This window comes from Theropithecus gelada, chromosome 2, assembly GCF_003255815.1.
Source record: "Theropithecus gelada isolate Dixy chromosome 2, Tgel_1.0, whole genome shotgun sequence".
Taxonomy (NCBI): domain Eukaryota; kingdom Metazoa; phylum Chordata; class Mammalia; order Primates; family Cercopithecidae; genus Theropithecus; species Theropithecus gelada.
In genome coordinates this window covers 193,078,661-193,094,250 of record NC_037669.1, presented here as the reverse complement: position 1 = coordinate 193,094,250, position 15,590 = coordinate 193,078,661, and the positions used below count along the sequence as shown (strand labels likewise).

The window sequence follows — 15,590 nt, the reverse complement described above, 5'->3', positions numbered from 1 at the left end:
CTCGATCTCCTGACCTCGTGATCCACCCGCCTCGGCCTCCCAAAGTGCTGGGATTACAGGCTTGAGCCACCGCGCCCGGCCAATAATTTTATATTTTTATCTGGCTTCTCCCATTGTTCACAGGATTCTAAGTGTGCTGCCATCCAATCTGAAAAGCGTAAGTTTTGCTTTTCAAATATTTTAAAAATAGTTAACTAAAGCTAAATAAGTCAAAAATTCCTCACAATGCTATTTTCCTTTCTTCCCTTTTCTTCTCTTTCCTTTTTTCTTTCCTTCCTTCCTTCTCCTTCCTTCCATCCTTTTTCTTTCCTTCCTTTTCCTTTTCTTCCTTCCTTCCATCCTTCTTTTCTTTCTTCTTTCCTTCCTTCTTTCCCTCCCTCCCTCCTATGCTCCCTCCCTCCCTTCCTTCCTTCCGTTTTTTTTTTTTTGTTTTTGAGACAGGGTCTCACTGTCACCCAGGCTGGTGTGCAGTGGCACAATCTTTGAATCTCAGCTCACTGTAATCTCCGCCTCCCAGGCTCAAGTGATCCTCCACCTCAGCCTCCCGTGTAGCTGGGACCACAGGCGCCTCCACACTTGGTGTTTTTTGTAGAGAAGGGGGTTTCACCATGTTGCTCAGGCTGGTCTCGAACTCCTGAGCTCTAGCAGTTTGCCCACAGCAGTCTCTCAAAGTGCTGGGATTACAGGCATAAGCCACTGCACCTGGCTTCTTTTACCTTTTTTTTTTTTTTTTGACAGCGTCTTGCTCTGTTGCCCAGTCTGGAGTGCAGTGTCGCGATCTGGGCTCACTGCAACCTCCACCTCCTGGGTTCAAGTGATTCTCCTGCCTCAGCCTCCTGAGCAGCTGGGATTACAGGCGCCCGCCACCACACCCAGCTAATTTTTTTGAATTTTTAGTAGAGATGGAATTTCACCATGTTGGCCAGGCTGGTCTCAAGCTCCTGACCTCAGGTGATCCAACTGCCTCGGCCTCCCAAAGTGCTGAGATTACAGGCGTGAGCCACCGCGCCCAGCCCTACATTTTTGCTTTTAAAATTTTGGGGGGGCTAGAGAGACAGAACGACACACTGTCTCAAAAAAAAAAGAAAAAAAAAAAGAAAGAAAAAAAAGAAAAAGAAAAAAAAAACAACTCTAACAATAAAACAATAAAAACAATAAAATCTTTTTCGAGACAGGGTTTCGCTCTATGACCCAGGCTGGAGTGCAGTGGTGCAATCTTGGTTCACTGAAGCCTTGACCTCCGGGACTCAAGTGACCCTCCCACCTCAGCCTCTTGAGCAGCTGGGACCGCAGGCACCACCACAACTGGTTAATTTTTCTGCTTTTTGTAGAGATGGGGGGTTCACCATGTTGCCCAGGCTGATCTCGAACTCCTGGGCTCAAGCAATCCGCCTGCCTCAGTCTCCCAAAGTGCTGGGATTACAGTCCTGAGCCACCATGCCCAGCCCCTATTTTCTCTTAATGCTGAAAAAGCTTTCCTGAATTATAATTTTTAAAACTTAAAAGGCCAAAAAGGGCCATTTACAGTGGTGCAGATTGAGATTTATAAGCTTCCTTTATCTTGCAGTATCTTAAGAACACTTAGTTTTTCTTTTTTTTTTTTTTTTTTTTTTTTGAGACGGAGTCTCGCTCTGCCGCCCAGGCTGGAGTGCAGTGGCCGGATCTCAGCTCACTGCAAACTCCGCCTCCCGGGTTCACGCCATTCTCCTGCCTCAGCCTCCCGAGTAGCTGGGACTACAGGCGCCCGCCACCTCGCCCGGCTAGTTTTTTGTATTTTTAGTAGAGACGGAGTTTCACCGTGTTAGCCAGGATGGTCTCGATCTCCTGACCTCGTGATCCGCCCGTCTCGGCCTCCCAAAGTGCTGGGATCACAGGCGTGAGCCACTGCGCCCGGCCAGTTTTTCTTTTTTTTGAGACGCAGTCTTGCCCTGTAGCCCAGGCTGGAGTGCAGTGGAGCGATCTTGGCTCACTCCAACTTCCGCCTCCCGGGTTCAAGCGATTCTCCGGCCTCAGCCTTCCCAGCAGCTGGGACTACAGACCCTGGTAACACACTTGGCCTTTTTTTTTTTTTTTTTTTTTCAGGAGAGACGGGGTTTCACCATGTTGGCCAGCCTGGTCTTGAATTCCTGACCTCAAGTGACCTGCCCACCTCAGCCTCGCAAAGTGTTAGGATTACAGGTGTGAGCCACCAAGTCCAGCCGCTTACTGCTTTCTTAAGGTGTTTTCTGGGTATTTACCCTGACTTTGGGGGTGGGTTGGAGCTATGTAAAACAACATCACAGACTTCCTATAAAGACTTTTTTTTCTTTTTTTTTTTTGAGATGGATTCTTGCTCTGTTGCCCAGGCTGGAGTGCAGTGGCATATCTCTCGGCTCACTGCAACCTCCACCTCCTGGGTTCAAGTGATTTTCGTGCCTCAGCCTCCCAAGTAGCTGGGACTACAGGCACCCACCACCACACCCACCTAATTTTTGTATTTTTAGTAGAGATGGGATTTCTCCATGTTGGCCAGGCTGGTCTTGAACTCCTGACCTCAGTTGATCCGCCCACCTCAGCCTCCCAAAGTTGTTGGGATTACAAGGCATGAGCCACTGTGCCCGGCACCCCGACCTTTTTTTTTTGAGGCACATGTCACCATGCCTGGCTTATTTTTATTTTTTTTGAGACAGGCACGAGCAACCATGCCCAGCCAAAAATTTCTTGTACATGTCATTTGGCATACATGTGAAGACAGCCTTAAGAAATTCCTAGAATTGTCAAACTTACTTCCACAGGGATTTTCAATGATCTATTCATACCAAGCAATGTATAAGAATGCCTAGTTCCTCGCACTCTTGCCAAGATTAAAAACAAAAAACTGGCTTATCTTTGCTAATCTGAAGGATGAACAAACTTAAGAGTATTAGTGTAATATTATGCATCTTTTCACCTAATATTTAAGAACCAGTTATAGTTACTTTCTTGTGAATGATGTTTCTTGGGAACATAAGCATTTCTAGTTTTCCTATTGAGGACTTTTTCTTTTTTTTTTTCTTTTTGAGACGGAGTCTCACTCTGTGGCCTAGGCTGGAGTGCAGTGGCGTGGTCTTGGCTCACTGCAACCTCTGCCTCCCAGGTTCAAGCAATTCTCGTGCCTCAGCCTCCCGAGTAGCTGGGATTACAGGCATGCGCCACCATGCCCAGCTAATTTTTGTATTTTTAGTAGAGACAGGGTTTCACCATGTTGGCCAGGCTGGTTTCAAACTCCTGACCTCAGGTGATCTCCCCACCTCGGCCTCCCAAAATGCTGGGATTACAGGTGTGAGCCACCGCACCTGGCCGAGTTATTGGTCTTTTCTTAATGAACTGGCAGATACTTTACATAAAGGAAATTAGCTGGCCGGGCGCGGTGGCTCAAGCCTGTAATCCCAGCACTTTGGGAGGCCGAGACGGGCAGATCACGAGGTCAGGAGATCGAGACCATCCTGGCTAACACGGTGAAACCCCGTCTCTACTAAAAAAAAATACAAAAAACTAGCCGGGCGAGGTGGCGGGCACCTGTAGTCCCAGCTACTCGGGAGGCTGAGGCAGGAGAATGGCGTAAACCCAGGAGGCGGAGCTTGCAGCGAGCTGAGATCTGGCCACTGCACTCCAGCCTGGGCCACAGAGCGAGACTCCGTCTCAAAAAAACAAAACAAAACAAAAATAAAGGAAATTAGCTCTTTGTGATGAATTGCAACTATTTCTTCCCAAGTTTGCCACAGCTTCCAATTTCCCTTGATGGTAGTTTTTGTTATGCAGAACTTTTAATTTTTATGTAGCTGATTTTTATATATTTTTAAGTTGTGGTAAAATACACATAATAATCCATTTTTATTTTTAATATTTTATTTTTCAGATTCTCAGCCTCTGCACAGCCTTAGTACTCCCAGAGAAATTCAATGTTTGCATATCCTTTCCACAAAAATGAGAGGAAAAAGAACCAGTACATGCTAGTGACTGATACATTTATTAGTTTCTAACAAAAAAAGTCATACATGGTAGGCACAGTAGAAATACTAACAGAGAAATTCGTTTATCTTGAAACCAATTTTAGTCAGGAAGACTTCTTCACAGAGAATTAGCTGAATATATAAATACTAAATATATCATACCATGTATGTGATACATTTACACCTAAATATACCACACCCTCCTTTTTGGTCACAGACTATTCCAGGAAGATTATTAAATAGATAACTTTTAATTTGAGGCATTCCAAGAATGTCCACCCTAAAACTTAAAGTGAAATTGCTCTTAGAGAAATATTGATTTGATGAGAAGATTGATATTGGTCTGTCTTAGCCAAATTGGGTTTATTTATTTTTACTTAACAACCAATGTGATAGTAATAGTTGCAAACTACACTTCATTTAACTACAATCATTACTCAGAGGGCAATCACCTTAAGAGGCAAATGAAGTTTTAAATTAGCACAGAATTTATAATTACCCAATCAACATTGATATAGATGCCATCAAGTATGCAAAGATTAACAAAATTTCTATTACCAAACTTAGGGGAAAAAAACCTAATGACATACAAAAATATCAGCAAATTTATGCTAGAATTAGCTCTAGGACATTTTATCGTATTTTCACATTAAAGAATAGATTATGAGATATCAGCAGAAATGCTGTTAAAGCTGTTTTTTTACTAATCGTTGTTCACGTTAATGAAACAAAAGATCAATCATCTCTGAGCTAAATTTCACAAAATGAAATTAGTGTCTTCTGATTTAACTGTCACGAGTTAAGAAAGGGCAAAACCCAAGCACCATACTTTCTATTTCTGTTCATAAACTCAAATAAAGGGAGTATCAACACAAATGAACATATAAGAAAACACATGGTTGTTTCAGGCTCCACAACATAAGATACTGTGAGGTAACTCTCCTGTAATACACTCCCATTTTTCTCTGGAATAGCAGATGAATAGAAATGCAGGTTTCCAAAAATTCACACAATTTAGTAACTAATTTTGATTTTGATGCCTGATAGTAGGGGGTGAAAAGCTACAAAACCCAAATGTTTCCTGTGTTCTTTCACAAAGGACGGGGAAGAGGATGCTCTGCCAAACGGCCCCTGCTGCGTCATTCTGGACCCGTTTCAATGATCCGGACTGTCAGTCACCCCATCCAGCCTCATCCTCATCCGGACCAGACTCTGACTACCCAGTTTCAATGATCCGGACTGTCAAAGTCACCCCATCCAGCCTCATCCTCATCCAGACCAGATTCTGACCACCCAATCAGTTTCAATGATCTGGACTGTCAGTCACCCCTTCCAGCCGCCTCCTCATCCGGACCAGATTCTGACCACCCAGTTTCAATGATCCGGACGGTCGGTCACCCCTTCCAGCCTCATCCCAGCTCTTAACTCCTTCTGCGTAGTCCAGTTTCCTTTCTGGCAACTAATTCCCAATTTCTGGCAACTAATTCCCAAAAACCGTGATTTTCTGATTTAACACTGATTCGAATCCACTTTAAACCAAAGGAAACAGGCCAGGCGTGGTGGCTCATGCCTATAATCCCAGCACTCTGGGAGGCCGAAGCAGGCGGATCACCTGAGGTCAGGAGTTCATAGACCAGCCTGGCCAACATGGCGAAATCCCATCTCTACTAAAAATACAAAAATACAAAAAAAAGGGGCAGGGTGGCACATGCCTGTGATCCCAGCTACTCGGGAGGCTGAGATAGGCGAATCACTTGCACCCGGGAGGCAGAGGTTGCAGTAAGCTGAGATCACGCCACTGCACTCCAGCCTGGGCCACAGAGCAAGACTCTATCTCAAAAGAAAAAAGAAAAAAAAGAAAAAAAAAGGAAAAAAAAAAGAAATATCTGGGATTTCCCACATATGAATATGAATCCAAATTTTGAAACTCCGTCAAACAAAACAAAACAAAACAAAAACACAAAGGAAATGCTACAATGCCGAAAACTGAATTAAACTGGAGATGGAAATCAGATTACTTTAGGAAAATACCTTTTGAGTACTCTGTAAAACATGTGACAATAGCAAGAAAATACATTTTAAACCCTGAATGGGTGCCTTAATTACTTAGAATAATAGTACAATATTGCTTTGATTACCAGTCATGACGAAAAGGTGAGCAAAGGCCATAAAACATGCATTTTTTGGAAAGACAGTGGCACTTGGAGACTTCTGGAGTTGGCCAAAGCTTAAGCTATCTATAAGAATTGTAAAACTTAATACATATCCATTATTAAGGAAATGACAGGGGACCCCCGCTTACCGCTGAGCTGTGCAGAAGCACATGTGTCTATGCAGCCCTCACCACCACACAGACCTTTATTAAGGACAATGAGTGTGCCCCAAGAGCAGCATGAGTAACATGTGGATAAAGATTCCATGATAGAAAAGAGCTTCACAGTCCAGCTTTACTAGATCACAAAGCACTCCCTTTACCAGGCATTACTTTGTGCACCTCTGAAACATCTGAAAAATACTTTTCTGTGAAATGCTAGGCTGTAGGGAATGAGCACTTTTGGATACATTACACTGATCTCTAGAAGAATTTGGCATCTTTCTTCCATTCACTGAATGCTTCAACTGCATCTTTAAAGACAGGTGCCTATTTTCGTCCCTGGAGCCTCTCTGTGGTTTTGGATGCTCTGTATGAGTTTGCCTTTTGGAGTTCCTGTCTTTGGGATTCTTCCTCTGTCCATCTGGCACTCTGTCTGGAGGGGAGGACGGAGCGCGGAGGTGATACCCATCTGGGGATCCTTTCTGTCGGTTTGGCACCATCTGCTCTTTATCCACCTCCTTCTGAAGTTGTAACGCCAATAACCTGTCCTGTTCTTCTTGTTTATGTCTCTCAAACAGCAGATGCTCCAGATCTATCAGTTTCTGGGTAAAGTTTATTTCTGTTTCCTCTTGATCTGGGGAACATTCGGAGGACGTTTTTCTTCTTTTTGCAGGAAAGCATGGATCCTCGACTGCTTCAAAGGAAGATTCTTGGTTTTTTCTTTTGGAAATATCCTTACTGATCAGTAGGCCCAGCTCTTCGTTTTCTGCCTCACCTGTGTTGTCTCCATTTGTCTGGGTCACCCCTGATGTGGGGGCACACCCACTCTCCGTTCTGCCACAAGGCGTGACTGCAGCTTCTTTAGGGTCGGGAACTCTGGTTTTAGGTCCCTCGTGACTTAAGACACAGAACTCTTTATCATGATTGCCTGCTCTTGTTTTGACATTTCCTTCGTGGTACCATTCGGCACCACAGGCACATAACCATGGCATAGGGGGCTCTGCTGAAGAATCTGCACCTTGTTCTCCAGTTCCAAGGGGTATCTGTGGAGAAAGTGTCGGCATATCTTCCATTTCTGTGTCTTGCCCTGTTGGGCTTTTAGTGGCCTAGGGAAAAATGTCAAATCGTAAGATGTAAGTCCAATTACACCGATACTATAGCAGAACTGTCACTATGCACTATTATTACTAATAAGGTATATTTCTTTCTTTTCTTTTTTTTCCAGACAGAGTCTTGCTCTGTTGCCCAGGCTGGAGTGCAGTGGCGCGATCTCAGCTCACTGCAACCTCCACCTCCCAGGTTCAAGTGATTCTCCTGCCTCAGTCTCCCAAGTAGGTGTATATTTATTCTTCATAGAATTTTTATTTCATGGGCAAATTTCGATTAAGCTATTACTTCATTTTCACTCCCATGAAACCCTACAGATTAAAACCCATAAACTAGATTCCAAATATGTCCAATAGCTGGTATCAGGACCTGACCTCCTTTCACCTCACAAAGGTCCGCCAGCACAGGGGTTTTTAACCCTTTTCTGTACTGTGGACCCTCCTTTTGGCATTTAGGTGAAGCTCACAGACCACTTCTGAGAATAATGTTTTTAACTAAAAAAGTAAGATATATAGTAGCTTTACAAAAGGAACAATTTATATTGTAACACAATCATTAAAAGGTTTAAAAAAATGTGATGTAATAATGTGCATTAATCCACTAAATAATAAGATCTACCAGCCAGTCTAGTAACTCATAATATCTAATTATCTGTGTCATCCCTGAGGTAGTACACCCACTCTCTGTTTTGCCACAAGGCGTAACTACAGTCTAATATCAACGTAGAGATATGTATAAATGATATTTAAAGATATCTGTAACATGGCCGGGCGCGGTGGCTCACGCCTGTAATCCCACCACTTCGGGAGGCTGAGGCGGGCAGCTCACCTGAAGTCAGGAGTTTGAGACCAGCCTGGCCAACATGATGAAACCCCGTCTCTACTAAAAATACAGAAATGAGCCGGGCATGGGGGTAGGCGCCTGTAGTCCTGGCTGCTGGGGAAGCTGAGGATGCACTGAGCATGCACCGCACTCCAGCCTGGGTGAGAGAGTCTCTCAAAAAAAAAATAAACAAAACAAAACAAACAAGCAAAACAAACAAACAAACAAAAAACACCTAGTGTTTGGAAGACAAAGCTTGGGACTTCTATAAGTTACTTCTGTAAGTAACTTGACTGGGTGTGTTTCTTACCAAGACCCCGGAAGCTACATCCACTGTTAGAAGGAATAACTGACCCTCACAGGGCACGCGGCCTCCAAGGAGTTCACACACTCACTTGTGTGGCCTTCTTCCAGGCTGTCACCTTGGAGCTCTGCTGCTGAGGCCTCCTGCTGGACACATGTGCCTGATGCTGCCTTAGTAGCACACTTTTCCTCATCTTGTAATATTCTTTTTTTTTTTTGAGGTGGAGTCTCGCTCTGTCAGCCAGGCTGGCGTGCAATGGCATGATCTCGGCTCACTGCAGCCTCCGCCTCCCGGGTTCAAGCAATACTCCTACCTCAGCCTCCTGAGTAGCAGGGACTACAGGTGTGTGCCATACCTGGCTAATTTTTTTTTTTTTTTGTATTTTTAGTAGAGATGGGATTTCACCACATGGGCCAGGCTGGTCTCGAACTCCCAACTTTCCACCCACCTCAGCCTCCCAAAGTGCTGGGATTACAGGCATGAGCCACTGTGCTTGGCCTCTCATCTTGTAATATTCTTTTTTTTTTTTGAAACGGAGTTTCGCTCTTATTGCCCAGGCTGGAGTGCAATGGCACTATCTCGGCTCACTGCAACCTCCACTTCCTGGGTTCAAGCAATTCTCCTGCCTCAGCCTCCTGAGTAGCTGGGATTACAGGCATGCACCACCATGCCTGGCTAATTTTGTATTTTTAGTAGAGACGGAGTTTCTCCATATTGGTCAGGCTGGTCTTGAACTCCCGACCTCAGGTGATCCACCTGCCTGAGTCTCCTAAAATGCTGGGATTACGGGCACGAGCCACTGCATTCTGGCTCCATCTTGTAATATTCTAAGTGAAGCTGGTGCCAGGTATAAGTTATTCAGTTTTGTGAGTCTGGATCACGTAGGTCAAGGATCAGTAGTCTATGGCTCATGGACCAAATCCAGCCTCCTGTTTTTGTAAACAGTTTTACTGGAATGCATTCAAGCTAATGTGTTTACGTATTATTTGTAGATGCTTTCACACTATACCAGCATAGCTGAGAAGCTATGACACAGACCATACTAACTGCAAAGGCGAAATTATTTACTCTCTAGCCCATTAGAGAAAAACTTTGCTTTTTAAGGCAGATTTGCTTTTTATAGTATGTTTATTTTAAAAATTGTAGTTTCCTTTAGAGAAAAAGTGCTTTTTCTCTAGGTGAACCTAAGAGGACTCAGAAAGGGTGTCTGATTAACTATAGTGGCTTTTGTTAAAAGGTAGAACACTATGGATATCAGTAATCTATAGCATTAATAAACTAGCAAAACTCAGAACATCTTCAGTATCAACATACCTTAGATACGGAGTTTTTCCTGACTTCTTGTACAGCTTCAGAGTGTGAGGCCGACCCAAATGGGGATTTAGGTGTCAAATACCTGAAAGAAAAGTTTACCAAAGTTTGGATGCTTTGAAAGGCAGATGGTATGTACCCAACATAATAAAGCTATTTATACTGAAGGTTGTCTGGTTTGCTGCTTGACTGATTTATCACAGTGTATTTCATTTCCACGCTTCAGGTATTTTGGTCTAATGCCAGGACAAAATTTAATGGTTCAGTATTGATATTTTAGTGAAAAACAGAAGAGGAAGTAAAAGTCAAATCTAAATATTTCTTTTCTCTCTCTTTTTTTTTTTGAGATGGAGTCTCCCTCTGTCACCCAGGCTGGAGTGCAGTGGCATGATATCAGCACACCGCAACTTCCACCTCCCGGGTTTAAGTGATTTTCCTGCCTCAGCCTCCTGAGTAGCAGGGATTAGAGGCACATGTCACCACCGCTGGCTAATTTTTGTATTTTTAGTAGAGACGGGGTTTCACCACATTAGTCAGGCTGGTCTCGAACTCCTGACCCTCAGGTGATCCGTCCACCTCGGCCTCCCAAAGTGCTGGGATTACAGCCGTGAGCCACTGCGTCTGGCGTAAATATTTCTTAATTCTTGAAAAAAACTGAAAAAGGCAGGTAGCATCAAAACAATGCAAGACTCTGTAGTCTTCAAAAAAGTAATGAAAATGATGCTTTAAGCCAGGAGAAAGGATATGACAGCTGCTTCTTTATGCCAGAAACGTTGGCTGTTCACTACACTTTAAATCTCTACTATTGGGAAGAAGCCCACGGTTAAATTCCTTACTATTCTGGTATAGAGATGTTATCATATATACTTTTATATCAATTCTCTTCTTTTTTTTTTTCTGAGATGGAGTCTCGCTGTGCCACCCAGGCTGGAGTGCAGTGGTGCAATCTCGGCTCACTGCAACCTCCGCCTCCCAGGTTCAAGTGATTCTCCTGCCTCAGCCTCCCAGGTAGCTGGGACTACAGGCGTGTGCCAGCACGCTCAGCTAATTTTTATAATTTTTAGTAGAGACTGGGTTTCACCACGTTGGCCAGGCTGGTCTCGGAGTCCTGACCTCAGGTGATCCGCTGGCTTCGGCCTCCCAAAGTGCTGGGATAACATGCTTGAGCCACTGTGCCTGGCCCTCAACTCTCTTCTTAGAAACACGTATCTTTATGTTCTTTTTTCTTTTTTTTTTTTTTTTGAGAAGGAGTCTCGCTCTGTCGCTAGGCTGGAGTGCAGTCGTGTGATCTCGGCTCACTGCAACCTCCACCTCCCGGGTTCAAGCGATTCTCCTGCCTCAGCCTCCTGAATAGCTGGGACTACGGGCATGCGCCACCACACCCAGCTAATTTTTGTATTTCTAGAAGAGACAGGGTTTCACCATGTAGGCCAGGATGGTCTCGATCTCTTGACCTCAGGTGATCCACCCACCTCGGCCTCCCAAAGTGCTGGGATTACAGGTGTGAGCCACCACGCCTGGTCATATCTTTACATTTCTAAGAATCTTCAATATAGCAGGCTGTTTGCCACTGAAAACATTAAGTTTTTAATATAATGGAAAATGTTATAAAAGAAGGGGGAATAGGGGAATAGAAAAGGCAGGCTACAAGATGGTAGGTATAGTTTAAAAACTGTAAAATATCAAAACACTCACATAACTATGTTTAAAAATGGCAGAAATTTCCCAAAATGTTGGTTGTCTCCAACTGGTGGTAACTTTGGGTGATTTTCAAAGAGCAGCTAGCTATTACTTTTAGAATTAAAGAAAAAAAAAGTGACTATAAATAATACACAAATCCATAAGTTACATGGTGTCAAAAGCAACAACAAGTAGCATATGGAACAATAAAACCTAAACAAAGATCTCATATAAAGAACATTCATTTATTCAATTCAATTATTCATATAAATGAATATTCCTTGCGGGCAAACAAGAGTACCTAACCCATGTATTTAGTTACATCAATCTATATATTTACTCTGTAAACTTTGAAGAACAAGAACCAAATTTTCAGTTGAAAAGAAGCTTAGTCTCATTTAGTTTCTCAAGGCAGAAGAATCGATTCCTTCTGCCAATGGTGATGCTGGACCACTAGTTACCGAGTATACTAGTACCAAAGCATCACTGTTCTAATTGTTGTTTTGAAGTTCATAAGCAAAGAACAAAATGTTGTTACTTATCCAACAGAATCGCTGAACATTCATTAACTCTCTTGGATATTCCTTATTTATAATAACCAAGTAATGTATGAATACATGCTCATCCTAAAAAATTAGCAGAACTGGCCGTGGTGGTGCATGCCTGTAATTCTAACACTTTGGGCGGCTGAGGTGGGAGGCTCGTTTGAGGCCAGGAGTCCGAAAACTGGACAACACAGCAAGACCCATCTCTACAAAAAATTAAAAAGAAAAATTAGCTGGGCATAATGGTGTGTGCCTATAGTACAGCTACTCCGGAAGCCGAGGTGGGACGATCACTTGAGCCCAAGAGTTTGAGGCTCCAGTGAGCTATTTTCTTGCCACTATGGCCTGGGTGACAGGGAGACCCTGTCTCTTAAAACAGAAATATGGGAAATATATGTCATCAGCCCTTTCCCTTCCCATGTTTTAAGAACTTTTTTTTTCTTTTTACTTTGAATCTGAATTTTTGGGATCCATTTCCATCAGCTTCCTTTAACGTTTTATATTAAGTTTCGCCTAAAGCTGCCTCCTTACATATTTTAGGTTCAGCCCAAAGGTTTCTCTGTACATAGTGAACTACAGCCTAAATGGAGGTGTAAACAGCCTGTAACATACTCTTGTGCCAGTCACCAAGTTTTGGCCAAAGCGGGCCAACTGTTCAAATTAGGCAAATGCCAAGCTGTAGCCGCTCCAGCTGTCTGTGCACCCCACTTCTGCCTCCGTGTATCACCTTCCTTTTTCTGTCCGTAAATCTTCTTCCAACATGCGGCTCCACTGGAGTCTCTCTCAGCCCACTGTGGCTCGAGAGACTGCCCAATTTGTGAATTGTCATTTGCTCAATTAAACGGTTAATTTGTCTAAGGTTTTCCTTTTAACATATGTAATCAATTTTTAAAAAAATATGACTTCTACGAAATACACACTATCTTTTTTATTTATTTTATTTTTTGGGGGACACAGCCTCGCTCTGTCGCCCAGGCTGAAGTACAATGGCACGCGCCTCCTGGGTTTAAGCAACTCTCCTGCCTCAGTCTCCCAAGTAGCTGGGATTATAGGCATGCACCACCAGCGAATTTTTGTAATTTTAGTAGAGACAGGCTGGTCTCGAACTCCTGACCTCAGGTGATCCGCCCACCTAGGCTTCCCAAAGTGTTGGGATTACAGGCATAAGCACCTGGCCATTGTTTTATTTATTTTTTTTTTTGAGACGGAGTCTCACTCTATTGCCCAGGCTGGAGTGCAGTGGCGCAATCTCAGCTCACTGGGTTTTAAGCAATTCTCTCTGCCACAGCCTCCTGCGTAGCTGGGATTACAGGCACTCGCCACCATGCCTGGCTAATTTTTGTATCTTTAGTAGAGACGGGATTTCACCATGTTGGTCAGGCTGGTCTTGAACTCCTGACCTCAGGTGATCCACCCGCCTCGACCTCCCAAAGAGCTGGGATTACAGGCACTCGCCACCATGCCTGGCTAATTTTTGTATCTTTAGTAGAGACGGGATTTCACCATGTTGGTCAGGCTGGTCTTGAACTCCTGACCTCAGGTGATCCACCTGCCTCGACCTCCCAAAGAGCTGGGATTACAGGCATGAGCCACCACACCTGTAAGGCAGGATCTCGCTCTGTCACCAAGGCTGAAGTACAGTAGCACCATCACAGTCCACTGCAGCCTTGACCTCAAAGGTTTAAGTCATCCTGCCACCTCAGCCTCCCAAACAGTTGAGACCACAGGCATGCCACGCCCGGCTAATTCTTGTTATTTTTTGTAGAGACAGGGTTTCCACATGTTGCCCAGGCTGGTCTCAAACTCCTGGGCTCAAGTGATCCACCCGCCTTGGCCTCCCGAAGTGCTGGGATTGCAGGTATGAGCCAGCACACCCAGCCTCACACTCTTTTTTTTTTTGAGATGGAGGCTCGCTCTGTTGCCCAGGATGGAATGCAGTGGTGTGACCTTGGCTCATGCAACCTCTGCCTCCTGGGCTCAAGCAATTCTCCTGGCTCGGCCTCCCCAGTAGCTGGGATTACAGGTGCCCGCCACCATGCCTGGCTAATTTTTTTGTATTTTTAGTAGAGACGGGGTTTCACCATGTTGGCCAGGCTGGTTTTGAACTCCTGACCTCAAGCGATCCCCTGCCTCAGCCTCCCAAAGTGCTAGGATTACGTGCGTGAGCTACTGCACCCGGCCCGTGATTTGCTTTTTTTCACTAATGTCTTAAGATCTTTCCAAGTCTGCCTTATGAAAACAAACAGTTTATGAGAGAACAGTCATATAACGTATGTAAGAATCACAGTACAGCACGGATGGGGAGGGGGACACTGACTGGAAAGGGAAAGGGCACGAGCACAGCTTTGTAAATATTCCCTGTCTTTATCTGGAGGGTGGCTTATACATACACAAAAATTCACCAGAAAGTATACTTAGGATTGGTGCCCCGTCTTTTTAAATTTAAACTATCTTACTTTTTCTTTTGTACCCTGTCTTATGGTGCTGAAGACTGGTGCACTTTAAAATATGTGTTTGCTGCTCTGTGGTCCATTAAAAACAAAACAAAACAAAACAAAGAACATGTTGTTCTTCTAAAAAATTTAAACATTTCGATTACCATGAAAGCCTATATGCTTATTACATGGTTGAAGGGAAAATAAATCATTGGTTCTAAAGGCTCCTATGGGGCCTCCTCATCTCCCACCTCACACTATCCTGAGTTTCTTATATCTTACTTTTTAAAACAGATTTACCACACTTTTGCATCTCTAAACACTTTACTGATTAGCACTGTATGATTCTGAGCGAGACTGTCTCAAAAAAAAAAAAAAAAAAGAAAATTTGAAAAGTTGGAATTCTGACTCGAATTGCACTAACTCTATTGATCAGTTTGAGGAGATCTGACCATTTTGTAGTATTAGGCATCATCTTCTAACCCATGAATATTGTATATTTAATATAGTACAATGTTCTCCATGGGTCTTACAGATTTTTAGTTTTTTGAGACATGGTCTTGTCTGCTGCCCAGGCTGGAGTGCAGTGGTAAAATCATAGCTCCCTACAGCCACAACCTCAGGCTCAAGTGATCTCCTGCCTCAGCCATCTGAGTAGCTGGGACGACAGGTGCGTCATCATGTCTGGTTAATTTTTAAAAATTTTTTAAGAGATGGGGTCTCCCTCTGGTGCCCAGGTTCGTCTTGAACTCCTGGGCCCAAGCAATCCTCTCGCCCAGTCTCCCGAAGTGCTGGGATTACAGGCATGAGCCATCATGCTTGGATCAGATTTTAATACATTTATCTCTAAGTACTTTTATTTTCTGATACTACTATCGACAGAGTATTTTTAAAGTTACATTTTACAACTGACTTTTTGTATAGATTTTATATCTGGCAACCTTGCTAAACTCTTCCTTCTAAAAATGCACCTCTGACTTTTTGGGTTTTCTACGTAGATAGTTATACTGCCTCTGAAGAATGATAGCTGCTTTTTCCCTCCTTTCCAGACTCACATGTTTTATCTCCTTTTATTGTGTTACTGTGCAGACTAAAATCTCC

The 15,590-nt window shown here is 43.6% G+C and overlaps 1 protein-coding gene across 1 annotated transcript in view; it reads right to left on the bottom strand.

Moving 5' to 3' along the window:
* Window positions 1–5,853: 5,853 nt before the first annotated feature.
* Window positions 5,854–15,590, bottom strand: part of RNF168 (ring finger protein 168) — a 35,458-nt gene continuing 25,721 nt past the window's right edge. The window contains exons 5-6 of the mRNA XM_025376210.1: window positions 9,833–9,914; window positions 5,854–7,391 (exon numbers count right to left, since the gene is read on the bottom strand). Of these exons, the coding sequence (XP_025231995.1) occupies window positions 6,453–7,391; window positions 9,833–9,914 (1,021 nt within the window). The 3' untranslated portion in view covers window positions 5,854–6,452. The remainder of the gene's footprint in view (window positions 7,392–9,832; window positions 9,915–15,590) is intronic.